The following is a 27,425-nucleotide window of genomic DNA, read 5'->3' as shown; positions in this document are numbered from 1 at the left end:
GCTGGAGGTCCGCTAATTGCATATCCCCGATCTAGAGACACCGCTCTCGGGCCCGCTGATATACAGGTGCATCTCAAAAAATTATATCAAAAAAGTTAAAGTGGATGTAAACCCGATTCATGAAATTTGAGCTGGGCACATACATCTGCAGTATTTTGTTATCTCTTTTCAATGAGCTAAGTCTTATAGCTCTCTTCTGAACATTTCTTGTTATCAGCCTGAGAACTCCTGACATATTTTTTGACAAAAGCAGCCTGAATCTTTTGTCAACGGAGGTTGCTAAAATAGAGTAGCAGAGAGCAGCTCCTATTACAAAAAAGCTCAGAGAGTCTCTGCCTATGAGGAGAGGGGGTGTGTGCCTTTCCTCCAATCAGCAATGTTAGCTATCTTGCTATATGCCCAGACATCACAATCTGTGTTAACCAGGAAGAGAAAATCTCCTAACATGATCTGAACTTTCTAAACAATATATAATAAATGTGAAGACAGCAGATATACATGTAAAACCTATGTAGGGAGATTTGGTTAATCTCAGTGTATCATCTGAGGCTGCTCACTTCACTGTGTTTATGGAGGGTTTACACCCACTTTAATTCAATTGAGCAATTCAATTCATAAAGTGAAACTCATATTATATAGATTCATTACACACAGTGATATATTTATTTATTTTAATTTTGACGATTATGGCTTACAGCTAATTCAAAACCAAAAATTCAGTATCTTAGAAAATTACATAAGACCAACTAAAAAAAAAAAAAAAAATTTTAATACAGAAATGTTGACTTGGTGAAAAGTATGTCCATGTACAGTATATAACGCACTCAATAATTGGTCAGGGCTCCTTTTGCATGAATTACTGCATCAATGTGGCGTGGCGTGGAGGCGATCAGCCTGTGGCACTGCTGAGGTGTAATGGAAGCCCAGGTCAGCTCATCTTCCTCTTTACAATACCCCACAGATTCTCTATGGGGTTTAGGTCAGGCAAGTTTGCTTGCCAATCAAGCACAGTAATGACAAAATCATTAAACCAGGTATTGGTAGTTTTGGCCGTGTGAGCAGGTACCAAGTCCTGCTGGAAAATAAAATCCGCATCTCCATAACGCTGGTCAAAACAGAGGGATCCATGAAGTGCTCTAGAACTTCCTGGTAGACGGCTGCGCTGACTTTGGACTTGATAAAACACAGTGGAACAACACCAGCAGATTACACGGCTCCCCAAATCATCACTGACTGGAAACTTCACACTGGACCTCATGCAACTTGGATTCCGTGCCTTTTCCGACTATGTGATCTTGATTTCCAAATTAAAGCAATGGTTCACCCTCCATAGCAAAATTTTAGCATAAAATTAGGCATAGTAGCGCGAGCTACAGTATGCCTGTCTTGATTTTTTTTTTTGCCCGGTACTCACAGTACAATCCTCTATAGAAGATTCCGACTCCCTGCGGGGAATGGGCGTTCCTATCCAGACGGAGGATGATTGACGGCCGGCTCTGGCACGTCACGCTCCCCGAAGACAGCCGGAGTAGGTCTCGGCTCTATACGGCGCCTGCGCACAGACTATGCGCAGGTGCCGTAAAGAGCCAAGCCTATTTCGGCTATTTCCGGAGAAGCGTGACGTGCCAGAGCCGGCCGTCAATCATCCTCCGTCTGGATAGGAACGCCCATTCCCCGCAGGGAGTCGGAATCTTCTATGTACGATTGCACTGTGAGTACCGGGCGAAAAAAAATCAAGACAGGCATACTGTAGCTCACGCTACTATGCCTAATTTTATGCTAGAAGAAAAAAAAAATTTTTGTTTATAGGGTGAACCCCCGCTTTAAATGCAGGATTTACTTAATCCGAAAAAGGACTTTGGACCACTGAGCACCAGCCCAGTTCTTTTTCTCCTTGGCCCAGGGAAGACACTTCTGACGTTCTCTCTGGTTCAGGAGTGGCTTGACACAAGGAATGTGACAGTTGTAGTCCTGGATACGTCTGTGTGTGGTGGCTCTTGAAGCACTGACACCAGCACTAAGTTTTTCATGACATCAAGCTCCAGTTCCACGTTTACCATCAGTCCTAAACGCTTTTTGGGATAAATTTGTGGATTGTGCAGTACAAGTTTGGAGTTGAAGACTCCCACTGTTTTTTGACTAGAGAAGTACTAAAGCGGCAAACAGCAGTTTCAAATAATGGTAGCCCCTGTATCTCAAAAGGTTTAGTTAAAGCCTTTGGGGGGAAAAAAAACACAACATTGAGCTTCCCCCACATTCCATTTGCTGCAGAATGTGTATACAGGCGGTCCCCAGGTTACAAACAGGATAGGGTCTGTAGGTTTGTTCTCAAGTTGAATCCATTTGTAAGTTGGAACAGGTACCGTATTTATCAGAGTATAACACGCACCCCAATTTAAGAGGGAAGTTTCAGGAAAAAAAAAAGAAAAAAAATTAAATATAGAACTTTGAAGCAAAATGAGGGTAGCGCAAAAAATTTTTTTTTATATTAAAATTTATACCACTTATAAAAAAGGTAAAAATTTAAATAACATAATTTGAAAGTAAAAGCAACTGTTTTAAAGGAGTTCTCTGACCTAAAACTTTTAACCCCCGCTGTGCCCGGGCTGTAAAACTATACAAAATAAACTTTCACTTACCTGCCTACGATCCCCCGTTGTTCCGATATCGCCGTCCCGTTCTCCGGTCCCGGTCTCTTCCGCTTCCTGCGGGTCGGTGACTCACAGTGCGCTCAGCCTATCAGCGGCCGCGACGGGACATTGCTGCGGCCGCTGATAGGCTGAGCGCACTGTGAGTCACCGACACGCAGGAAGCGGAAGAGACCGGGACGGCGATATCGGAACAACGGGGGATCGTAGCCAGGTAAGTGAAAGTTTATTTTGTATAGTTTTACAGCCCGGGCACAGCGGGGGTTAAAAGTTTTAGGTCAGAGAACTCCTTTAACAAAAAAAAGTGGGTAAATCCTTCTGGGGCTGAAGTGGTTAAGACCAGTGCACACACTGATGCCTGACAAGGGAGGGCAAAGACACAAACTCTGCAGGGAGGGGGGCCTGTCAGACCATGTGTGTGTCTCTTAGCTCCTCCCGTCAGTCAGTGTAATTCATTGTCCCCCCACAACGCTGGCATTACATTTTATTGCTCTCCCCCTGGGCAGACTTTTTTTTCAATCATTTTTTTTTTTTTTAAAGAATTTGTACCTGCTGGGTCCAAGCTTTGTCATCCACACAGATTCCTGTCAGCCTCAACTCTCGCGAGCAGTGCAGAGAGTTACCATGGTTATACTCTGACGGCCACGAGCGTTAGACTGTGGCTTCTGTGTACAGTGCAACAGGAGCATGTCTGCTGCGAAGCTCAGCAATGCCGGGATTGAGTGTCCCGGGACTTCCAGGTCCCCTGGGCTGTCTCTGCTCGATTGAGATCGCAACAGATCGATGCAGGTTTGCCCCTATGGCTACAGTACTTAACAGTTCCTAATGCAAACCTAACAGTTCTCAGCTTTACTACAACTTCTACTTGTAGTTATTGCTTGGAGCCCCTTGTCTCTCACTGGACCCTCAAGCATCACTCAGGCTTCCCTGTTGGGTCCCTAGCTTGACACTTCAGATACCTTAAAGCAGGCATGTCCAAAGTCAGGTCCGGGGGCCAAATGTGGCCCCCCCCTGTTGATTTAATATGGCCCCCCTGGGGATTTGGATATATATATATATATAGATATATAGAGATTATATATATATATATATATATATATATATATATATATATATATATATATATATATATATAGTTTGTGGCCCCCAGGGCCACAAAAGATATATACTGTATTTATTGGCGCTGCCTTGGAGGGGACAGGGAGGGGGCAGAACGAGCGCCGTCAGATTACATCAGTGTTTCTCAATTCCAGTCCTCAGGCCCCCCCCCCCCCCAACAGGTCAGGTTTTCAGGATTTCCCTCAGATGAAAAGGCTGTGGTGATTACTAAGGCAGTGAAACTGATCAAATCACCTGTGCAAAATAATGGAAAACCTGACCTGTTGGGGGGGCCTGAGGACTGGAATTGAGAAACACTGGATTACATGAAGAGAATCTCCTGTTTACTCAGCAACGTCTCTATTGGAAGTCCCGTCTCCTGGGATGCCATTGGACGACTGTTCTGTCTATCATAGGAGGCAGGACTTTGTATAAAATAGGCCACAGGGTAAACAAGACATTCTCCTGTTTGTAATCTGTCGGCACTCGTCCCGCCCCCTCCCTCTGCCCTCCGAGGCTGCAGATGGGCATCGTTCAGACTGCACTGATGGCAATGGTAAGGATGCATTTATGGCACATGTGAGGCTGCATTTGTTGTAATGGTGAGGTTGCAATGGTAAGGTTGCATTGGCAAGGCTGCATTCATGGCAATTGTAAGGCTGCATTCATGGCAATGGTGAGGTTGCATTCATGGCAATGGTAAGCCTGTGCGTGTTATACACCGATAAAAACGGTATATCCAAATAACACGCCCAAGCTCGTCCTAAGCAGCGCTCTGGGATTCGTTGGGGCCACAAATAAAATATATACAGTATATCCAAATAACACGCCCGGCTCATCTCTTCACCACACACAGCCACAAAGGCAGGAGAATTCTTGTTGGGCCGTGTATTATTGCTCAGACGAACACACTTAGACCAAATTTTAATGGTTCAAAGAATGTCAGGCAAAATAGTCGGCCCTCACGCATGTTCACTTCATCAAATCTGGCCCTCTTTGAAAAAAGTTTGGACACCCCTGCCTTAAAGCTTCACCCCTGCTGACCATTCCCCTAGCTTGACACACAAGGCTGCTCTGAAAGCATCACCTCCACTGGTTGGGTCCCTGGCTCGATCACCGCCTGAAGTTTCCAGATTCTCCACCGTGCCAGTTTGGTGAGAACACTGCTCCGGTACTTGCTTCAGTTACTGACTGTGGTCCCTGGTAAAGGTGATTGGTCCCTTAGTGGCAACAGCTTCCCTTCTACCTCTGACCACGACATGTTCTCCGGCCGGCAGAATCTTCACTTTTGGTTGGACTGCAAGCCGCAGTCCCAACCCTGCCCTCCTATTTCTGGATAGGCCTTCACACAGCCTGGCAGCCAGATGCCCCCAGGATAGGCCCAATCTCCAGCCTAGGGCAGACAACACATGTCCACCCAGACGGCAGTCCTGGTCGCACAGAACACAAAATTACCCGACTCCACCCAAATATATAGACTCTCCCAGCAGGCCACGGATTCAAAGACTCCTGCCCATTGCCCGAGATACCCATAACCTGACCTCAAGTTTTCCTTCTCATATCTAGTACCACCAAGTGCCCAGCCACCTAGTGGTAGAAGAGAAAGGCCAAACTTGGTGAGAAATCAATGGATCCCTAACAATTTAACTATGGTAGCTACCTCTTACAAGGAATTTGGCGAGGAGCTCCCCGGCTAAACCCCAGGGCACTACACAACTCTTACAGGAGTGAATTTCCCTTCCTAGGTATAGATTTCCTCTCACTTCCTGTTGTCTCCCTCTGTTTGCAAGTTGGATGTTTGTAACTAGGGGGACCGCCTGTATTGTTGTCGGATCTAAGCACCTTCAGAGTTCCAATGTATATTACAGCAACCTCAGCTAGTAAGTCAACCAAACCATTAGCAAAAAAATAGCTTTATTCATACACATAATTTACATAAAATGTGTGCTCCAACAATCAATAGTGTTAAAGCCAAAAGTGCTCTTATTTAAATATAACATATCAATCCTTTTTCAAACAGTTCAGTTTTACACACTCTGCCAAAAATTACAGAAACTTGTGAGACAAAAATTCCTCACACCACAGCAAGCAAGTGCATTGTTTTCAGGGTAGGGGGTCAGTGAATTAAGTAAATATTACACAAACATAGAAAAACCTATGGAAAAATTGTATTACTTTTTATTCCAACTGGTTTAAAATAAGTTAATTCAGCTCATTAAAGTACATGTATAGCGAAAACTTTAATAAAAAAAAAAAAATGGGTTAAAAACACTTGTCAACTTATTTCTGTCCATGTCCCTTTGAGGTGATAAACTATCACTTCCTGTCCTGGAGACACAAAAGGAAGTAAGGGAATCACTCCAAAAGGGTGGTCATTGTATCTTAGACAGTTGGCACTGGGCAAAGTGCCCACATTGGTTTACCCCACACCTCTTGTTCTGGTCTTAGTAAATGGATGTCACCAGACCTAGAGAGGATCACTCCTCAGTGGCTACGCCATAATAAAAACATGACGGTCTCTCTAACCCTACCACATGCTATCCAAAAAAAAAAAAAAAAACCTTAATACGTCCTTTTCGTGCCTGGAAGAGGTCACTTAAAAAGAGCAGTCCAAGAACTGAGTCAGCAGGTCAGCACAAAGGTTGGAAGCAACAACTTGTTCACAAGTCCAAGGGTCTGAGTTACGGGCAGAGGGGCAAGATTGGCGCAAGTGCAAAGGGGAACGTCCAGGGCCAGAGGTATACAAAGAGTCCCTATGGTGCTGAGATGACCTCCGGTGTACTGATCGGCTGTTACGGGTTCCTGTAATGTACGGGACCGCTCTAGACTGGCCATGTTTGTGTTGGAGAGATTCCAGCGACTGCCTCCTCTTTGTGCTGCTATGATGGACCCTGTTTTGACACTCATCCTCAAAATGAATTACTGGCCTTGAAATGTGGCAGAGGCTGTGTCGACGCTGAATATCTTCCTTTGACCGTGTTCGACATCGCTCTCTAGAGCGAGTTCTCTCCCTTGATCTGCTTCTGCACTCCGTGCTGGAATGCCTACTCTCTGCAGATCTACTTCTACAGGCGTCTTGAGGGTGCAGAGTGTCACGTGACCGACTTCTATACCCATCTTTGGGTTGAAGGCTCTCCTTGGTATTACCCTTTTGGATACCATTAGAATTGATCCCATTGCTGGATCTCTGTTCACCCAACTCTTGGCACGGCCACACACCTTTGCTTTGGAAATGGGCCAGTTGGCTGTAATAGTCAGGGTCCCCAAAGTGGGGTATGTGCCCTCCTAGGTGGAGGTGGGAGGTCTCCTGAAGAGGCGTCACTCTATATAAAGAATCATTATTGAAGAACTCAGATTCGTCTCTGGGTAGGGAATGTGTGTCACTGGTTGGAGTATCTCCCTGATCCATGGTACGTCCCATGTCATCAGAATGCAGAGAGTCTGTCTCATAACCATCTCCAGTCAACTCGTAAGGACACCTTGGCTCACTCTCGCTATACTTTACAGTCTCGTGATAACATGGAGCTTCATTCACCTTGGAGAGGCTGGCTCTGCGGTGAGAGTGGTGTACAACGGACTTCCACAGCGTATCTCCACGACTCTTCCTCCCCGAATGTGCACTGCAAAAGAAAAAAAAAAAACCCACACACATCATATTAACAACTTGGTAATAGAAGCAACAAAAGCCACAGAGCAACTGATCTACCTTTAACTGATCCCCTGGAGTTTTGTATAGCATGTGCAACTAGCGTACATGTTTAATTTTCTTAGTTAATGAAAAGGGACTGACTTTGTTGCTATAGGCCAGTGATGGTGAACCTTGGCAGCCCCGATGTTTTGGAACTACATTTCCCATGATGCTCAACTATACTGCAGAGTGCATGGGCATCATGGGAAACTTGGCACCCCAGATGTTTTGAAACTACCGTATATACTCGAGTATAAGCCGACCCGAATACAAGCCGAGGCACCTAATTTTACCACAAAAAAAAAAAAAATGGGAAAACGTATTGACTGGAGTATAAGCCCACACACACACACACACACACACACACAGTGCTCCCCAGCCGTAGGTCTCCCGAACAAAAAACTGTGCACACTTGTAAAGGAAGTGTGGGGCTACATGTGTACCAAGTTTGGGGTTCAGGGGACCTACGGCCGGCACCGGGTCCCCAAAGTCCAGAAGATCAGGTGCAAAAAGGTGACTCAAATATAAGCCGAGGGGAGCATTTTCAGCACAAAAAAAAGTGCTGAAACTCGGCTTATACTTGAGTATATATACGGTAAGTTTCCCCATGACGCTCATGCACTCTGCAGTGTAGTTGAGCATCATGGGAAATGGAGTTCCAAAACATCTGGGGCGCCAAGGTTCACCATCACTGCTAAAGGCAAACTAGCATTTGCCCCACATTTCGTAGAGCAGCACTGAACTCACTCAATAGAAGATCAAATGCATCCATATAATCCAGGGGTCTCCCAACTACAGGCCACATCTGGCCTGCAGCTAGGGTCAGTGGCATATGCTCAATATGCACACATTTTCCAATCCGTAAATATTTGTAAAAATATAGGATGTGGCCCTCATGCTGAAGAGTTTGGGGACCCCTGATCTAAGCCAGTAATATTTCATAAAATGGATAAACCCTTTCTGTGCCCTCAGTTGCCAAATACACAATCTGGATTTTAGCGCTTAGTTTGCCACTTCTCAGTGAGACTGGTTTCACACTTATTAAAATTTCTCCGCATCCATTTCTCACACGACAGGAAATTGTGACCGACTCTCAATAGAGCTGGGTCACACATCTCCATTTGCTGCGGACTGGATTGCACAGAGGTCCTGTGCGTCTGTTGCTCAGTTTCAGGCAAAAATGTTGGCCTGATTTGTCTCTGAAAACAGAGAACGGGGATGCACCAGACCCCTGCCGTCAGCCACGTTCATATTTGGTGTATACCAAGCCTCAAGCAGATCTGAAGAGAAAAAAATCCCATTGTGCCCTTAAAAGCAGATCAGTCATCAAATGCAAAAACTTCCTACCCGCAAAAGTGAATAAACCTAAATAGATTACAAGTGTTGCAGAAAACAATGCCGCAGTAAAAGTGTCCAAATGCCTAGGCATTTGATCTTGTGGATTGTGGCTAAAAAATAGGTAGATCTTATCCTTCCCTACAGAGCTCCTATGAACCAAAAAAAAAATAAAAAATCTTGACATCTGGTCACATAACCGGCAGTCAGGGGACTGCACCACCCTTCCCATTCAAGCCTGCTGCAGGCAGCTCGACCACAAGAAAGTGTAGGAATCACCATTCATATTGTTGGCCTCGAGAAATGCCAGTGCATACATCTGCCACAGAACACAGATTAGTGTGGTTCAATAATCTACAACAAGCCTGTTTCATCAGTTGCCTTTTCACAAAGTGTTGGTTGTCAGATGTAGGGGGTCCTGACTTTTATACCTTTCAGTAGGAGTTAGACGAAGTACCCTGAACAGCTCTGCAGAGCTGGGGGTCCGCGGGTCAACATGGCTTCCGGGCACACTCACTGGTGTGGGTCTGTGACAAAGATATGGAGTCATGCTTTCCTTGAAGGGTGCAACAGAATGAGGGAGATGCAACTCTGGAGCTGAAAAAATTAAAAATGGAAAAGAAAATTGCAACTTATTACAGCAGTGGCTTTATCCGTCTTTAAATCGCTGACTGGATTGCCTTATATTAGTAACCAAAGTCAAACTTTCATTCTCCTACAGTCATTTTTTGCAATGCAATTTTTAACCTCCCCAACAAGTGCAAGTAACCACACTAGAGATAGGTGGTCAATATCCAGACTGAGTGTACATCTATGTGGGGCACTTGGACTGAGCACAAGTGAAGTACCCGTCCTTTGAATCTTAAAGGGTCACTAAAGGAAAAACATTTTTTAGCTAAATAGCTTCCTTTACCTTACTGCAGTACTGGTTTCATGTCCTCATTGTTCGTTTTTGCTTTGAAGTAGCTGTAATTCTGCTGTGATCTCCACACTTCCTGGTTGCCTGTTTCCTTATAAACATCGTACTGGGAGATTTTCACGGTGGTCTAAGCTGTCATTACTGTGTGTCTAAAACTCCTCAGAACCAATCAGATTCATTTTAAAAACAAAACACTGCCCTGGATTTGTTTGTTTTTGTTCTGCGAGTCTTCCCGACTCACCTCTCACCCGGAACTTCATGTATGTACCTTTAAAACCGAAAGTGAAACTAGAGGCACATTATATGATAGATTAAATTCAATTTGTAATCATTTTAAAAGGAATCAGTTAACTTTTATGTCTCTATACCCAATAAACAGTCATTTCAGCAAAAAAAATGTTTTCCTTTAGTGACCCTTTAAGAGCACAAGCACTTTATGAAATTCAGCACTATGGGACTTTATTTTTGAGTCACTATAAGGATTGATGTTGTAATGTTAAGCTCTTTGCACGGTGAATAATTGTACATAATTAGATTAGAAGGCTGACACTATTCTGCTTCTATAGAAAAAAAAAAAACACACACACACACACCACACACACACAGACTTAAGGCTGGATTCACCCTGCCATGCGGAGAGACTCACAGCAGGGGTCCGATGCATTTCCGTTCACGTTTCAGGTCTGATTTCGATCCTAATTTTTGGCCGAATTCAGACTTGAAACTAGACCAGAAGACGCTCAGGACTCCTGTGCAATTGGCTCCGCAGCTGTCCTGGAGATGTGTGAACCGACTCCATTGCGAGCCGATCACAATCCCCTGAAATGCGAATTGGATGTGGGGAAGACCGCATCCAATTCGCAATAGTGTGAACCCAGCTTAAGAGTGGGGTGTGCGCAAAATCTGATGCAGCTCTGCATAGAAAGCAATCAGCTTCCAGTTTGTTTTGATAAAAAGTTTAAATTGAGAAAGCTGAATTTAGACAATGATTGGCTACCATGCACAGCTGCACCAGATTTTCCCACTCTCGTTTTAATAAATCTCCCCCAGTGCCTTGTGCATTTTGAAAACTGAATTTCTCCCCAATGCTTATAGATAATATAGTTTAAGGGGGGCTTGTTTTAAAGTGCTTTTACTACTTCTACAGGATATTTAAATACACTCATATGGGATTTGGACACTGGTTCACTTTAAGGGCCAAGTTCGCCTTTAAAAAAAAATTATATATATATATATATATATATATATATATATATATATATATATATATATATATATATATATATATATATATATATATATATATATATATATATATATATATATATATATATATATATATATATATATATATATATATATATATATATAATAAATGTTTTGGCAAGAAAAAAATGATTTTTTTCTCAGGAGCCTGCAAAGCATTGCATCCATGATCAGTGGATCGTGGGTGCAATGTCAGGCTCCTGCACACCCTCTCCAGCTTTATTACCCATACTTCTGTATGTGCTTGGAAGCTGGAGGAAGTGTGAAATTTACGACAAGGGCACATATTAACACCCACGCAGTTCACCGAAACTACAAGCCATCTGTCGTGGTGGCAGATGGGACTTGTAGTTTCTTCATTCACAGATTCCTGTAAATGAATAATATGGCTGTGGAGGTGGAGTCCCACACAGCCGCTCAAATATTAAAAGATGTGACAAATGAGAGGATCCCCACCCACTGTCAAAGGGAGGAGATGCTGCATAATACCATGTTACACCCTAAATATGGGTGCAACGTTACAAACTGTGAACCTATTGATAACTTTGTGAATATGTTAGAACATTTTTTTTTTTAAAGTGTATTTTGTGCGTGTACTCGAGAGAGGAGCCGGACTGCAGGAGTTGGGAGTGGGCAGGCCTCCCCCAGAGGCAATCTGCCACCTTTCTCCATGCCCCAGGTGGCAATGGCGGGTGTGTGAGGGGGTCCTCCCTCACAGCCGCCCTACCTGCTCCGCTTTGAAGACCAACAGGGCAGAGGGACTCCCTATAAGGGAGTGAGAGGATCTAGCCCGCTCAACCAGCCCCGTTAGTCCTTCGCCTCTTTTTTTAGAGATCGCGTGGTCAAAGTGCGTGCATGTTAACCCAATTTCGAGTGCGTGTAAGTGTGGTGGTTTTTGTGGGAGGGGGGTGGGCGTACTAAGCGCAGGCTTACCTCGCATAGCACACCCACTGGGAGCCAGGCTGAGACCAAACTCAATTCACATGTAGCCGAGACCGGAATTCGAACCCCTAGCTGCAGAGGTGAATGGCTTGTCAGTGCAGTGCCAATCGCGTTGAGCCACCGCAGCTCCCAACTTTGTGAATATGACCTGGCCCAAAACATTTCCAAGGTAACAATGCTAAAGTGCAGAAACGATGGGGTGCTTTTATGGATTTGTGTCTTTAAAATCAATCCTGGTATATTGGTCTTTATGTATAAAATCGCCACTCCATTTCATTCAACTGACAAATTTCAGCACTTTTGTGGGTGGTGTAGGTAGGTAAATAACAGGGCCAGCCTGGGGTGACAACACTGCTCACTCCTTATATAAAAAATACTGGAGTGAGTGAGCTTGTCAGTGTAGGACAGAAGTGAGTTATTCACAGGGTTACCAGGTGAAATATACCAAGCTAAAAACAAAGCTTACGCATCAAAGGCCTGAAACTGCCATATTTTACATTTTGTTTTTAGATTTAGATACACTTTAAAGGTCCGTTTGGGGGAGGTGGGGGAAGAAAAACTCACTAGTCCATATTAAATAAGAATCATCTAGGTCAGTGTTTCTCAATTCCAGTCCTCAGCTCCCCCCCCCCCCCCCCAACAGGTCAGGTTTTCAGGATTTCCATTATTTTGCACAGGTGATTTGATCAGTTTCACTGCCTTAGTAATCACCACAGCCTTTTCATCTGAGGGAAATCTTGAAAACCTGACTTGTTGGGGGGGCCTGAGGACTGGATTTGAGAAACACTGATCTAGGTCATCACCAAAGGCAATGTTGAGTATAATGAAATGTTCACTTACAGGCACTCCTCGGTGACAGACTGTCACTCCATCCATCACTGCTGCCCTCCTCCGACTCCACGCTCTGGTGGCTACAGCTATGATTGTTATGGGACATCGTCGACCTGGACAGCAGACAGCAATTATATTTGTCATAATCCTTCACATGAGTACTGTGGTATGAAAACTGCAAAGCCGTCATTGTCCCCATCTGACATCTTTGCATGCAGAGGTAGTCATTGTGTTGCTGATCCCAGCACAGATACTTTTGGTGAAAACCAGTGACGTCTGGATTAAACACTTGCTGGAGTGAACATGTGCTTTGACCATGGACAACAAAGCAGTACATGCTCACCTTTCCTTTGGCTACAGTAGCAGAGAAAATTAAACCCTGTGTAAGCTCGGAGTCAGAGCATACACAGGGCTCACGACTCAGCTCTAGGACCAGGGGTCAAGTCCTGGGGAAAAAAAAGTGTGGGAACTCCCACCCAAGATCCACTCCCCCACCAAAAAAAAAAAAAAAATACTCTCATATGCATAATTACTAAACCGCATGTTTTTTTTCCAATCCACTGTACCTTAGTAATCCTTTATGTTACTGGCCGCTTCCTGTATATGGATTCATCGGGCAGTGTGCGGGTATTCCGTCACTTCCTCGATGCCGCAATGTCTCCTGGGAGCTTTTGTCATTGTTCCCAGAAGACATTGTGGAGGTCTGCCTTTAAGCAAGTTCTTTCTAAATCCCGCGATAACTTGCGGCAGACCTCCGCAATGTCTCTTGGGAACAATGACAAAAGCTCCCAGGAGATATTGCGGGATCGAGGAAGTGACGGAATACCCGCACACTGCCCGATAAATCCATATACAGGAAGCGGCCAGTAACAAAGGATTACCAAGGTTCGCCTGCCCCTGACAGTGACTCTAGCTGGGCATCGCCGCTTAGTAAAGGATTGGCTCAGGCGGCTCGGCTGCTCTAGACCTGCAAAGGGAACTGCGTTCCTGCTGTGAAAAAAGTGCAGGGACTCCGTTCCCACGCGTTCCCGCAGGACTTGAGCCCTGTCTAGGACAATTACTAGCACTGTCACATGAGAGCAAGGGGGATTACTTGTTACTTCCGATGGCTAAACTGAGCCGAGGGAAGGCAGGAAAGGCGAGTAGGTGTTGCTGGCTGGGGGGGGGGGACACATTAAAAAGTGAACTTGTCCTTTCGCTTGCTTGGGCAATACATGCGTTTGCTTTCATGTTAAATATTAGGTTAAGAGGCCCCTTTCACACGGGCTATCCGATCAGGCCAAGTTTTTCAGGCAGATCGGATGGTCCATGGACCAGGGGGTAAAAGCTGGCTTTTGTCCATTTACACCAGCCTACCTCCAATACAACTCAACCCAGGCCACTACAAAAAATTATGAAGGGAATCCATCCCCCTGCATCTAGGCGGATCGTAGGGCCGTTGGGTGTAAACAGTTTGTTTACAGCCAGCTGCCCATAGAGCAAAGCGAGTTCTGTCAGTGTCTGCTCTTCAGCAACTGAGCAGACATGGACCAGTCATCCGCCCGCTCTGCTCAGCAGGGGGATCAGCAAAGGAAGGCACAGAGTGCAGGGTAATAAGTGTAACTTATTTCCACTACCATACAGTGCTCTAAATACTAATTGGTGTTACTACATACCAGTGATGGCGAACCTTGGCACCCCAGATGTTTTGGAACTACATTTCCCACGATGCTCATCTACACTGCAGAGTGCATGAGCATCATGGGAAATGTAGTTCTAAGGTTCGCCATCACTGCTATATACCATTAAATTAAGTACACATGCAATAATCAATTAAAAAGTTGCAATAAGATAGATTATCTATCTATATCTCTATCGAATAATACGTGTAGCTGCTGCAAAGATTGTACCTTGTCCTTTGGCTTAGAGATGGCTCAAGGCCAACATGAAAAGCTTCAGGTCTAGTCATTCTCTTTCTGATGGTCTTTTTATATACAATTCATCTAGGCATCTTAGGGCTTTCTCCATGGCCTTCGCAGGCACTAGCTTAACAGTCCTTGGCAGCCCACGGTAAACAATGCCAGAGAAAGTGTCCCCTCAGCACTCACCCTGCACAATAATCCATCCAAAATGATTCCAAAATGGAGCGGCTTGTGCTTGCATGGTCATTTTGGAATATGGATGGGCGATTGCCAAGAGGGCAATTCTTGCCCTGTGAATTGTCTACTGTGGGATCCTGGGTACAAATGTCAAGAATGCCTGATTCAGAGGGACAAACTCTTTGAAAAGGACAGTCTCCGGAAAATAGGGACATCTGTCATCCTTCGGATAGAAGAAAATCTCACTACCATGTTGCTGGACATATCTTTTTCTGAGGTGTTGTGACAATGCAGAACACAATCCTACAGCCTTAACATGCCTGTGGGTAAATGACTGGTTCCAATATATGATACAATACATACAATATATTATTAATCTTATTACCTGTTGGGGGGAGCCAGTCTCAGAACCCTGTAAAGCTCAGCAGTGCTTGGGGTCATGGGGTCAGCAGACGTCAATCCCATCTTATTACCATAAGACATTCTGGGGGTGAACTGCTTTTTGGAGTTATTGGTAGTCTTTGTTGGGGTGCCTGCACCTAAGAATCCAAAGTAGTCAATATAGTGGACCAATACACATAACAGCACATTTCTGAATACCTGAACCATAAAAGCACATAACGCTTTCAAGTTATAAAATTTGTTTGGTTATTTCATATATCGCCCATACATCTGCCATAATCTAGGCTGATTTTAATATCTATAGGTGCAAATAGACCATTTATTGACTGGAGAATGTCGTTATCCTCCAGAGACCTCTGAGAGACTCTGAACATGGGCGGTTTGCCATCATGAAGCAAGGTGAGAATGTTGTCTAGGAGGAGGGATTCAGGGATGGCAAGTAATAGAGTTCTCACTTTACCTTGTGCTGCAATGTATGAATTATAATCTGTACATACAGTACATGTAAAATCTGGAGCCCAGTGTTGATTTCCTAGGATAAAAATACTATATGTAGATGACAGCTTCCCATTCTGTTCTTGGCTAAACATCTGCCTTTCCATGGGGATTGGATTACTACCTGTATTGATATAAAAGCTGGGGTATGTTACCAGAACGCAACAGAAAGCAGCTTTGGGGGAAAAAGTCTAACATTACAGAACAAGTCCAGTTGAACGTGACCAACTATCATTTGCAATACCAAGACCTGAATCCACGAAATTGAGAAGTTTGAGAACATCCTGGTGACGACACGCATAGGGGTGGGGACTTCAGTGAAACATAACAACCGCCTAGTGGAATGCATGCTGGCAGAGGAAGCTGCGGGACAGCAGCGGCCAATTTGTGAATTGCCAAATTCCCGATGCCAGGGCACCTTTGTGAGTGGACATACATTTTTATCTAGTATTACGCCATGTTTTCCATGGTTCTCCTTTTCTGAGTCATCCTGAGACATGGATCCATTGCATAGCTCCCAACTGTCCCTGATTGAGGGACTGTCCCTGATTTGGAGCACTGTCCCCCTTTCCTCCTCATTTTGGCTCGATTTATATAGTTGTATATAAAATTTCTTGTCTTTCAAAAAAATAAATAGATTTTTTTTTTTATTTATATCAAGAGAGCGGTCCACAGTAAGAGAATAAAGCAAAGTAATTATGGCACAAACGTCAAACAGAAACGGTATAGGTTGTAGCCAATATCTACATTACAAGATTTGGCAACAATCTGGGCTTGCCATATGGCTGTGCCTGGTCAGATGGGGGACCATAGCCTCGTGAGCCCCACTCTCGTCTTCCAAAATTTTAACAGGAGAAAAAATAAATAGAAAAAAAAAAAAGTGGGCGTCATCCCCGATTATGAAGGAAGGAGAGAGAAAAAAGTAATGTGGGGGGGGGGTGATGGAGGAGTTTATGTGGGGGGGGGGGTAAACGAACATAGAACTCTACTGTAAACCAGCAAGTGTAAATCTCGCAGTTAGAATATGGGGGGGGGGGTCTTCCTTGGTTCAGTATAGCAGCATCTAAAAAGCGCTCAGGTCAGCGTATCTCCTCCTCTGAGATTCTGTCCTGAGTATTTGAACATATTCCACTGCTGCCATGTCTTTGAATACGTTTCCCCCTGTCCTGGCTTGTGAGAATTAGATCTTCCATGTGGCTAATGTCATCTACTTTTTTGAGCCACAGGTCTATGGCCGGCAGGTGTGGGGATTTCCAATTAAGTCGTATACAAGCTTTGGCTGCGTCTAGCAGGTGGCGGATAACAGACTTTTTGTAGACAAGTGCAGGGGCGTCAGTGCCATGTAGGAGGAAATATGCCGGTTTTTCGGGGACCGTAAGGTCCGTAAATTTCTGAACTATTCGGCGGACCTCTCCCCAGAAGTGCTGAATTTTGGGGCAAGACCAAAAGATGTGGAGCAGGGTCGCTTTCTCCTGTTGACAGGGCCAGCAGAGGTCTGATGTATGGAAAAGCTTGTGGAGTAATACTGGGGTTCTGTGCCACCTTGTGAGGTTTTTGTAGTTCGTTTCCTGAAATTTGGCACACAAGGATCACTTGTGTGAATTGGAGAATGTGTTTTTGTCAGTGGTAAAGTGGCAGTCTAGTTCCCTCTCCCATTTGATGAGACTCGGAGGTTGATACCCCTCTGGGGGGGTAAGATCAGCAAGTTGATGTAAGGGAAAGTGTATGAAGTATCACTCCTGTCTCTGTACAGAGCACTTCCAGTGTGGTGAGGGGTCGATTGGAAGAGTCGGGAGGTGGCATGCCATTTAGAAAGTGGGAGAGCTGTTGTGCTCTCAGGAAGTCCAGGCAGTACTGTCCGCCAGGGTGTGAAAGTTCGGCCATCGTCTTCCATCTGCCTGAACTGCTGAAGTGGGAGGCTTGATGTAGCCCCCGCAACGCACGGAACCGTTGGTCGTGCATGCCCAGTTCAAATTGTGGTGTGCCCAGTATAAACCGCAGGGGTGAGTTGCGGTTTGAGAGTGAGGCATGTGATAGTAGGCGAGTGCTAAACCTTTCATCCAAATTCTAAATTGCTGCATTTGTCCATTTTAAAAGCCAATATAAAGGAATAGTAATGAAAAAAAAATAAAAAATAAGCACTTGTGGATTCAATTAACTTTTTGGTGGTTATGTTCCCTTAAGGGGTGTGGCAGGGGGCATGTCCTATGCCGACATACATTTGCTAGTAGGTGTCCCTCATTTCCCCCATCTCAAATTTTGAGGTATGCCATTGTTCCTTCTTGGTGATGCAGCAGTAATTTGAAGCCTGGTTGACCTACCTTCGTATACACTTAGCGGGTTCACAGCAATGGGCGAGTTCATACCCTAGTGAGGGAACTGAAGGTGATTTGGAGTAGAACATTTGTGGATGTATAGGAGCCTTTTTTGAAGGCCATTTATAAGGATAGAAAACAGCTACACAGTCACCATTGGGACTACATGTCTGATGGACTTTGATGCACTCTATGGACTGATCTTCGCATTTTATCAACTAATGCATTTTGTTTGCACCAAGAGCACTTTTTATAGTTATGTATTGCTTTTTGCACATACTGTATTTGCACATAGAAAGGGCAAGTGCAGCTTTTATAACAAATTCCCATGTGGTATATGGAATTATGTAAAGCGCTGCGTAAATTGACAGCGCTATACAAGTACCTACATTTTAAAAAATTATAATCAATTGAAAAACATCAGCAACCTAGTTTTCTTCTTTAAAAACCTTTGCGCAAATGAATTGACAATTTACCGAATCAATGAGAACCATCGTAGATATACATCTATATGGCTACTACCAGGAAAAGCAGAGTACACTTTAAACCAAATTTAGTTAAAACAGTATTCTCAGAAAATTTAAATACTCACTTAGCGCAGACCAAGGTGGAGTCTTTTTCCAGGGGGGCGTTGCAACACCTGGAGTCATATTTAAAAATTGCTGCTTCATGAAAAGTGCTTGATCCGCCTTAAACTGGAGCCTCTGTATAACGGAGTATGTGATGTAAGCCACATAAGTTTTAAGAGTTTATACAGCTACAATCACGGTTTAGTTCACTTATTGCTGAAAGAATTTCATAGCAGCTTTGGAAAAAATAGACCCATTTTATTTCCCAAACAGTTACAAAAAAGGGACAGAAGTTTAGGGGGTCTATACTTACGCATTTCACATAGATATCCCATTCATTCTTATATGGCTGATTTGCAGTAGACATGTGCAATTTGTTTAGTTCCGAATTTGTTTTTCGACGAAATGTGACAAATTCGTTAATTCTGAGATATTTGAACGAAAAACCTGTTTAATAAATTACTACTAACTATTAAACTATAGGTATTGGAACTGTCTTTCAAATTGGCTGTTAGTGAACGCAACTAATATGAATTTATCCAAAGTTACGAGTTATCCAAAATAATGAATGCCGCATTTAAACGAATGGAACATAACGAATAAAACGTTATTAACCACTTAACCCCCGGACCATATTGCTGCCCAAAGACCAGAGTACTTTTTGCGATTCGGCACTGCGTCGCTTTGACAATTGCGCGGTCGTGCGACGTGGCTCCCAAACAAAATTGGCGTCCTTTTTTTCCCACAAATAGAGTTTTCTTTTGGTGGTATTTGATCACCTCTGCGGTTTTTAGTTTTTGCGCTATAAACAAAAATAGAGACAATTTTGAAAAAAATGAATATTTTTTACATTTTGCTATAATAAATATCCCCCAAAAATATATAAAAAAACATTTTTTTTCCTCAGTTTAGGCCGATACGTTTTCTTCTACATATTTTTCGTAAAAAAAAAAAAATCGCAATAAGCGTTTATTGATTGGTTTGCGCAAAAGTTATAGCGTTTACAAAATAGGGGGTATTTTTATTATATTTTTTTTACTAGTAATGGCGGCGATCAGCGATTTTTTTTTCGGTATTGCGACATTATGGCGGACACTTCGGACACTTTCGACACATTTTTGGGACCATTGGCATTTTTATAGCGATCAGTGCTATAAAAATGCATTGGATTACTATAAAAATGCCACTGGCAGTGAAGGGGTTAACACTAGGGGGCGGGGACCTCACTAGGGGAAACACTGATCCTCGGTTCATACATTGTATGAACCGAAGATCAGCATTTCCCCCGCTGACAGGATCGGGAGCTGTGTGTGTTTACACACACAGCTCCCGGTCCCCGCTCTGTACCGAGCCCCTAGTGGCGGCTGGGAGAGAGGACGTTATACTACGTGCTCTCGCCCAGCCGAGCCAACTTGCCGACGTAGAACGGCGGTGGGCGGTCGGCTAGTGGTTAATTTGTGGTCCAATTAAGCATTGTTTGGGTCAGTGGTTGTTGGCTTATGAGCTAAAGGGGGGCCTCAAATGCAGCCCCCAGCAACACCAAAGGGCCACACAATGGTCAATATATTAAATGCTTAAAGCGGAGTTCCGGCCACAATTTCACTTTTTATATATAAATACCCCTGTAATACACAAGCTTAATGTATTCTAGTAAAGTTAGTCTGTAAACTAAGGTCTGTTTTGTTAGGTTGTTACAGCATTTAGACACTTTATAAAATAGAAATTGACTGGGGCCATCTTAAGTGTGGGCATCATGAAGCCAGACTGTATGACTTCCTGGATTTCAGCCTTGCAAATCTCGCACATGCTCAGTGCTGCACAAGCAGTGTCAGATCAGGTTTCAGCACCTGTGCTGTCCAAGTCACATGATTCTTTGAGACTGGGGAGTGCACAGACTCCTGGAAAGTTACACCCACTACATTCCCAGGAGTCTGTGTGGTGTAGGTTAGGAAGCATTAAGCACCTAGGTGCAGGAAGAGGGAAGATTAACTATTCTGCCTAGCAACAACACTTTGAAGGCATCTAAAAAAAAAAAATTGTAAAGGACCAATGACATTTTTTTAAAACTACTGATGTAATGTTATATTTATGGGTGGAACTCCACTTTAAGGACTGTCAAATTGCAGATCTAATAGAGTAAATGAGGGTCAGAGTGTGGACAGGATGCATTTTTGGCTGCAGAAGACAATACCAAACTGGGAACATGTTACATCAATACAAATACCTGAAACAATGTTCCCACTACAAACTACTGAGATCTAACGGCCGCATTCGGCCCTCAGGTTGGGTACCAGGGGTTTGGGTCTTTTCAGATTAGCAATCCGGTTGCCAACAACTTGCAGTCACTGGTCCTTTATGAGGCAACTTAGTTTTCAACTTAAGGAAAGACCCAATTGCTGGCCAGGCCAACGGCATGGTGCTCCCTCACTAGCAAGTAGAATTCTGGGCCAGCGAAGGAGTCCATTAGGATAAGCGGCTTGTCACATGAGTAATCTACCGTTGGGGACCTTTTGCCAGTCTGACATGGCACCTAAACATACAAAAGGCTACCCAAAAATGGGAGGCATTTTGCCAGAAACCGCAAATCAATAAATTTGTTTCCAGGTGGCGTGCTTCCGGTTTCTGCACAGCTATAGACAGGTCGTGTCCTGCACTGCTAAACCTATAGTTCCAGTGATCAGTTTACTGGTCAACAGCTCAATATGAGAAGTCGACTGTACTGTAGACTGGTTCCGATTCCTTGGAAGAGGCACCACGGCACAGGGATGTATCAGGACATGTCAAGTATGTTTTTATGGAAGCCAGCCGGCTTTGATAACAGTTGGAACACCAATTGTGATTACAGTGTACATGGATACATGTCTCCGCATTCATCTTATGTAAAATCAGTTTCTAGATTTCGAACTTCTAGCTTATCCTCGCAAAAGTTAAGGCGTATTGAAAGATATAAATGAAAGTCACCTCTCGGCCCAGACGAATGGCCGCCTCTGTGAACTTCTCCCTCTCACCCTGGAAAGCCAGTCTCTGCTCCTCGAACACCGCCCGATCTTCCTGCAGCCTCAACTGCTCCTCTAAGAAGTAAGCGTCCCACAGCGGAGACTGCTGTCCAGTCCCAGGAGAAGGCAACATTTGATCCTGCACAAGAGAACCATTTCATTCTTAAAATGGGAACCATTTTCCATTAGCAAATACCTTGGAGTTTATTGCAACGTCAACGTAAGGTGGAGCTCCAGTCAAAACATTTTAGTTTTGCGCAAGGAAGGATTAGAACTTGTTAGAGGTTGATTGATGGAATTTTCCCAGGGCAGAGCATTAGAGGGCATCTCCTCAATCAGGGGAAATCCCACTTACCTTTTTGGTTGAACCAGTGCCAACATTGGGAGATTTCCTCCAACTTACCCTGCCAGTGACAACCGTCACATTTAGCATTTCCTTTCAGTTCGGTCAATGAGCCAGAAAGCAAGAGTGAGTTTCCATACAAGGGTCATAGGTAGCAATAAAAACCTTTCAGGGGTTTTATTCCTTCATCCTGTTCTTCCCGTTTAGGCTAACAAGAAGAAGAAGAAAAAAAAAAAAAAAAAAAAAGGAGCCAACTCATCCCCAAAGTTAAAGTTTTGGCTGGAAGTGGGCTTAAAATAAAAATCAAGACTACATTTTACTTTAGCACAGCCAATGCAAGTTACTTTCAGCGTGGAATACAAGTTGGTCAACTAATCATAAGAGTTGAAGTGGTTCTAAAGCCAGAAGGGTTTTTTTTGTTTGAAATTAAGCCAACATTATGTTTGCATATGGGGGCAAGCTTACTGAGGAGGAACAAGAAGTGAGAAATTCAGACAAAGAAAAAAAAAAAAAAAAAAAGAGAACATTTAGAAGGGAAAAAACAAATTCAAAGGAAAAGGCAAGTGAACCAACAATGCACTAGCTTAAAAGGAACCAATTTATAAAAAAAAAATTAAATAAAATTGACCTTTACAACCCCTTTAAGTGCAATGTATGAACATGACAAGCAGTCACATTTTATATTGCTGTAAACCAGCTGAGTCTTTTCTTCTTTTATTGGGCATTATGTGTAGGTTTGGGGAGTGCCCTGCTGCCTGAGCACAATACGGTTTACAATGCATCTTTTTTTGTTTGGTTTTTAATTGCGGTAGACTGACAGCTAAATGAGAATACTGGAATCATAGCAAAAAGATCAACTGCGGCGACCCATTCAATCAGCAGAAAAATCAAAGAGCTCACGGGTGCACCATCCAGTCGTACATAAATTCTTACGTAAATGATCCGCATTGACACCTATTGCTCTCGAAATCTTCAGTTTATTAATAACTCCCCAGTGTAAAAATCTAATGTAGAAAGTTGACGTGTTCCACCATAAATGTCTTTAGTCATAAACAGAATATAAAACACCATAAATGCTGGCATGTATAAGCTCCACCTAGCAATTATTCCATCAAAAAGTCAATAGAATATATGCGGCCAATTGGCTTCCCAGGAGGTTTTAACATACCACTAAAAGTGGTATATGAAAAAACACATCAAAAACCACATACAAAAAACCAACGTTAGACCTACCGGTAACGGTATTTCTATGAACCTTCCAGGACGGCACCCGAGAGATGATGGCTCCTCCTGCAGGAAACACAATCACATGACAGTTTAAAAGGCCCCGCCCTTCCCCTTGCTCCTCAGTATGCAATAGAGTAATCCTGAACTGGTTCACAAGGGACGTAGTACTTATAGGTACTTACCTTTTTTCCCTCCACATAGGGTGGGAAGTAGGCCTGCCGTCCTGGAAGGTTCATAGAAATACCGTTACCGGTAGGTCTAACGTTGGTTTTCTCTTACCACCTTCCAGGACGGCACCCGAGAGGATAATTTAGTAATAAACACAGGCCTACCTTCAGGGTGGGACCACAGCTTGTAGCACCTTTCGACCAAAGGCTAAGTCTTGCTGTGACAACATTTCCACACGGTAGTGCTTCAGGAATGTATGATGGCTGGACCAGGTGGCCGCACTGCGGATTTGTTCCCAGGAGGCCCCTGCTTTCTCAGCCCAGGAAGTTGCTATGGCTCTGGTAGAGTGAGCCTTGATCTTTTTGGGAGCTGTTGCTCCAGTACATACATAGGCTTTGGATATTGCTTCTCTAATCCATCTTGAGACTGAGGCTTTTGATGCCTGCAGTCCCTTCCTGGGCCCAGCGTGTAGAACTAGTAGGTGGTTAGATCTTCTAAAACTTTTAGTTCTCTCTAGATAAATGAGAAGACACCTTCTCACGTCTAACAAATTAAATTTCTTTTCTTTTTCGTTCTTTGGTTCAGAACAAAAGGACGGCAATATTATGTCTTGCGTCCTATGAAATAGGGATGCCACCTTCGGCAGGTACAGGGGGTCTGCTCTGAGGGTGATCCTATCAGGCTGTACCCTCAGGAAGGGTTCTTTCATGGATAGCGCCTGCAAATCCCCTACCCTCCTGGCCGAAGTAATGGCTAACAAAAAAGTCAACTTTAAGGTTAGAAACTTAAGGGGAACCTCTTCCAGAGGTTCGAATGGGTGTATAGATAACGCCTCTAACACCCTAGTTAAGTCCCAAGGCGGACAATTATATTTTTGGACTGGAGAAATTCTTTCTCTAGCTAACAAAAAACGTTTTATAAGGTCCTCTTTCGCCAATCTTTTATCCAGATAGACTGAAAGAGCCGTTATTTGGACCCGAAGGGTACTAACTTTTAATCCTAAATCTACCCCATCCTGGAGGAAGTCCAGGATAACCGGGATAGAAGTTGAAGCTACCTGTCTTTCCTTACGCCAGGAACAGAAGGTCTTCCATACCTTTTGGTAAATCTTTTGAATTACTGGTTTTCTGCTCATGAGAAGGGTATCTATGACCCTCTCTGAGCAGCCTCTGCGTTCTAGAATCTGGCGCTCACTAACCAGGCTGCTAGCTGGAAGAATTCCGGCTTTGGATGGAGTACTGGGCCCTGCCTGAGGAGATCTGCCCTGTACGGGAGCTTCAGAGGCTCCACCATTGCCATGGCTCTTAGGTTTGCGAACCAAGTTCTTTTTGGCCACCATGGTGCTATCAGAAGAATCTGGCCTGGAGACCTGCTGAGTTTCTGAAGAACTCGCGGAATGAGCGCTACCGGCGGGAAGGCATAGGCCAGCCCGAAGCGCCAGGTCTGGGATAGCGCATCCAGACCTTCCGACTGTAGTTCCCAGGAAATCGAGAAATACCTTTCTACCTTCCTGTTTAGTCTGTTGGCAAACAAGTCTATTTCCGGTTCCCCGAAATACTGGACTAGGTGTTGAAACACCTCTGGGTTCAGTTCCCATTCCTCCTCCCTCAACTTGTGACGGCTGAGGAAGTCTGCTTCTATATTGCTCGTCCCCTTTATGTATATGGCTGAGATAGAGAGTACTCTTTCTTCTGCCCAGGTTAGGATTTCCCTGGAAAGTTCTAGTAGGGGACTGGACCTGGTCCCTCCCTGGTGACCTAGGTACGCTACTACTGTAGAGTTGTCTGAGCTTACTTGGACTTCTCTGCCTCTGTCTTCCTGGAAGGCTATTAAGGCTTCCCCCACTGCTCTGAGTTCTCTGTAATTGGATGACCTGCGAGCTAGTGAGCTGTCCCATTGCCCCTGCGCTTTTTTCCCCTCCAGGTGGGCGCCCCACCCCCAGGAACTGGCATCCGTGGTAACCTTCACTGGGTTCCACTGAGCCCACGGTCGCCCTCCCCTCAGGTTTTGGGGAGATGTCCACCACTCCAGGGAGGACAGAACCTGGGGGGCGAGTAGTATATCCTGATCTAAGGACTTTTTCCTTTTGTCCCATGAGGACAGGAAGAAGAAGTGTAATGCCCTTGCATGAAGCTGAGCCCAAACCACCGCTGGGATGCTTGCTGACATCAGGCCTAGAACTCTCAGAACATTCCGTCTGGAGAGTTTGGGGTTTTTGATAAGGTTCCCGACTGCTGAGGCTAGTTTTAAAACTTTTTCTTCTGGTAAGAAGAGTCTCTGCTGCCTGGTGTCCACTACGTATCCCAGGAAGGTCTTGACCTGTTCTGGGTTGAGGGAGGATTTTTCGATGTTGATTATCCACCCTAGGCTCTCTAGGAGTGCCATTGCTTTGTTGGCATCCAGCGTGACTTGGGCGGCTGATTTTCCTGAAATCAGCAAGTCGTCTAAATAAGGTATAAGGGATATGCCCTGAAGGTGTAGGTATGCCACTGCTTCTGCTAGGACTTTTGTAAAAATCCTTGGGCTGGAGGTTAGCCCGAATGGTAGTGCTCTGAACTGCCAGTGGAAGGTTTCTCCTTCCACCACGACCGCAAACCTCAGATATACCTGGTGATCCACGTGGATTGGCACGTGGAGATAGGCATCTTTGAGATCTAGGGTCACCAAGAAGGCCTCCTTCATGAGGTTCTTTCTTACCGAATAAATACTTTCCATAGCAAACTTTTTGTATTCCAGAAACTTGTTCAGGTTTCTCAAGTTTACTATTAGACGGTATTTCCCGGAGGGTTTCCGTACTACGAAAATATGGGAATAAAATCCCTGGTACTGCTGAGCTTTTGGTACTGGTACTACCACTAGTTGTTTGGCTAAGTCCTGTATGCCCTCCAAGAGGGCAGACCTTTTCAGGGTATCCCTGGGAAGGTGAGTAATGGTGATCATGGTGGGGGGGTGTAGCCAGAAATTCTAGGCGATAGCCTTTTTGAATTATTTGGCAGATGTAATGACTGTTCGAAATTTTCTCCCATAGGGGAAGGAATTGAGATAGTCGACCCCCCACTCTGACTACGTCGTCACTTGGACGGTTTGTCGCTGGGTTTTGGAGGAGGGAAAAGGAGGTTGTTCTTCCTGTTCCCTTTGCCAAAGTTCCAACGCCTAAAAGGTTCCTTTTTGGCTTTTTGTCTACCCTGCCCCTGGGGGCCTCGAAAAGTTTTCTTGAAACCTTCTTTTTTGGGTTTAACTGGGAATTTTTTACCTTTTTCCGATGACCTAGCCAGGACATCATCCAGGTCTTTCCCAAACAGCAGGGAACCTTGAAAGGGGATGCCACAGAGTTTTCCCTTGGATGTAGCATCTCCTTCCCAGGCCTTGATCCAAACTGCCCTCCTAGTAGAGTTAATGAGGGAAGCTGTCTTGGCTGCTGCCCTTGCAGATTCCGTAGCTGCATCTGCTAGGTAAGCAATCGCCTTCCTTACCACTGTAAGTGACTCAACTACCTCCTCCGCCTCCGAATTCTGGGCGAGGTGGTCGGTGAGTGTCTCTACCCAAACATCTGTATTCCTAGCTACACATGCTGCTGCTAAGGCTGGGCTTAGTGCTGCCGCATTGGCCTCCCAGGCTTTCCTAAGGAGAGACTCTGCTCTACGGTCCATCACATCCTTGATGTTACCTGTATCCTCAAAGGAGAGATCAGACAATTTAGTGACTTGCGACAAAGCCGCATCAAGTCTAGGAAGCTTAAAAAAGACTTCCTCATCTTCCTGGGAGAAGGGGAACCTTCTTTTCCAGGTTTTTTGTTTGATTATTCTCCTTTCAGGGTCTCTCCACTCCTGAAGGACTAACTCCTTGAGGGATTTGTGCAGGGGGAATACTTTAGATTGAGCGTCACTCAGGCCCCTATAAACTTTATCCTGTGCTGAGGTAGGTTTAGGGGTCTCAGGAATTTCCTCTGTGGCGTAGATAGCCTGGAGGAGACTCTCTAGATCTTCTACAGCAAAGAGGTGTTTTCTTGGACGTGTGTCCTCCTGAGACTGACTAATGGAGTCTCCATCTACCTCCCCTGAGCTGTGCCTAGACCTAGGTAGACTGGCTACCTCACTCTCTTCAC

At 44.4% G+C, this 27,425-nt stretch overlaps 1 protein-coding gene across 1 annotated transcript in view; it reads right to left on the bottom strand.

Annotated features, from left to right (window-relative positions):
- Nucleotides 1–5,643: 5,643 nt before the first annotated feature.
- The window catches only part of LOC120933388, a 36,887-nt gene continuing 15,105 nt past the window's right edge, over nucleotides 5,644–27,425 (bottom strand). The window contains exons 5-10 of the mRNA XM_040346588.1: nucleotides 21,548–21,721; nucleotides 18,610–18,721; nucleotides 15,191–15,344; nucleotides 12,737–12,840; nucleotides 9,201–9,366; nucleotides 5,644–7,366 (exon numbers count right to left, since the gene is read on the bottom strand). Coding sequence (XP_040202522.1) covers nucleotides 6,343–7,366; nucleotides 9,201–9,366; nucleotides 12,737–12,840; nucleotides 15,191–15,344; nucleotides 18,610–18,721; nucleotides 21,548–21,721 — 1,734 coding nt within the window. The 3' untranslated portion in view covers nucleotides 5,644–6,342. The remainder of the gene's footprint in view (nucleotides 7,367–9,200; nucleotides 9,367–12,736; nucleotides 12,841–15,190; nucleotides 15,345–18,609; nucleotides 18,722–21,547; nucleotides 21,722–27,425) is intronic.

The sequence above is a fragment of the Rana temporaria genome, chromosome 3 (genome assembly GCF_905171775.1).
Source record: "Rana temporaria chromosome 3, aRanTem1.1, whole genome shotgun sequence".
In the NCBI taxonomy this organism is placed as follows: domain Eukaryota; kingdom Metazoa; phylum Chordata; class Amphibia; order Anura; family Ranidae; genus Rana; species Rana temporaria.
Note: the sequence above shows the minus strand (reverse complement) of the source record. Positions and strands in the feature narration are given on the sequence as shown.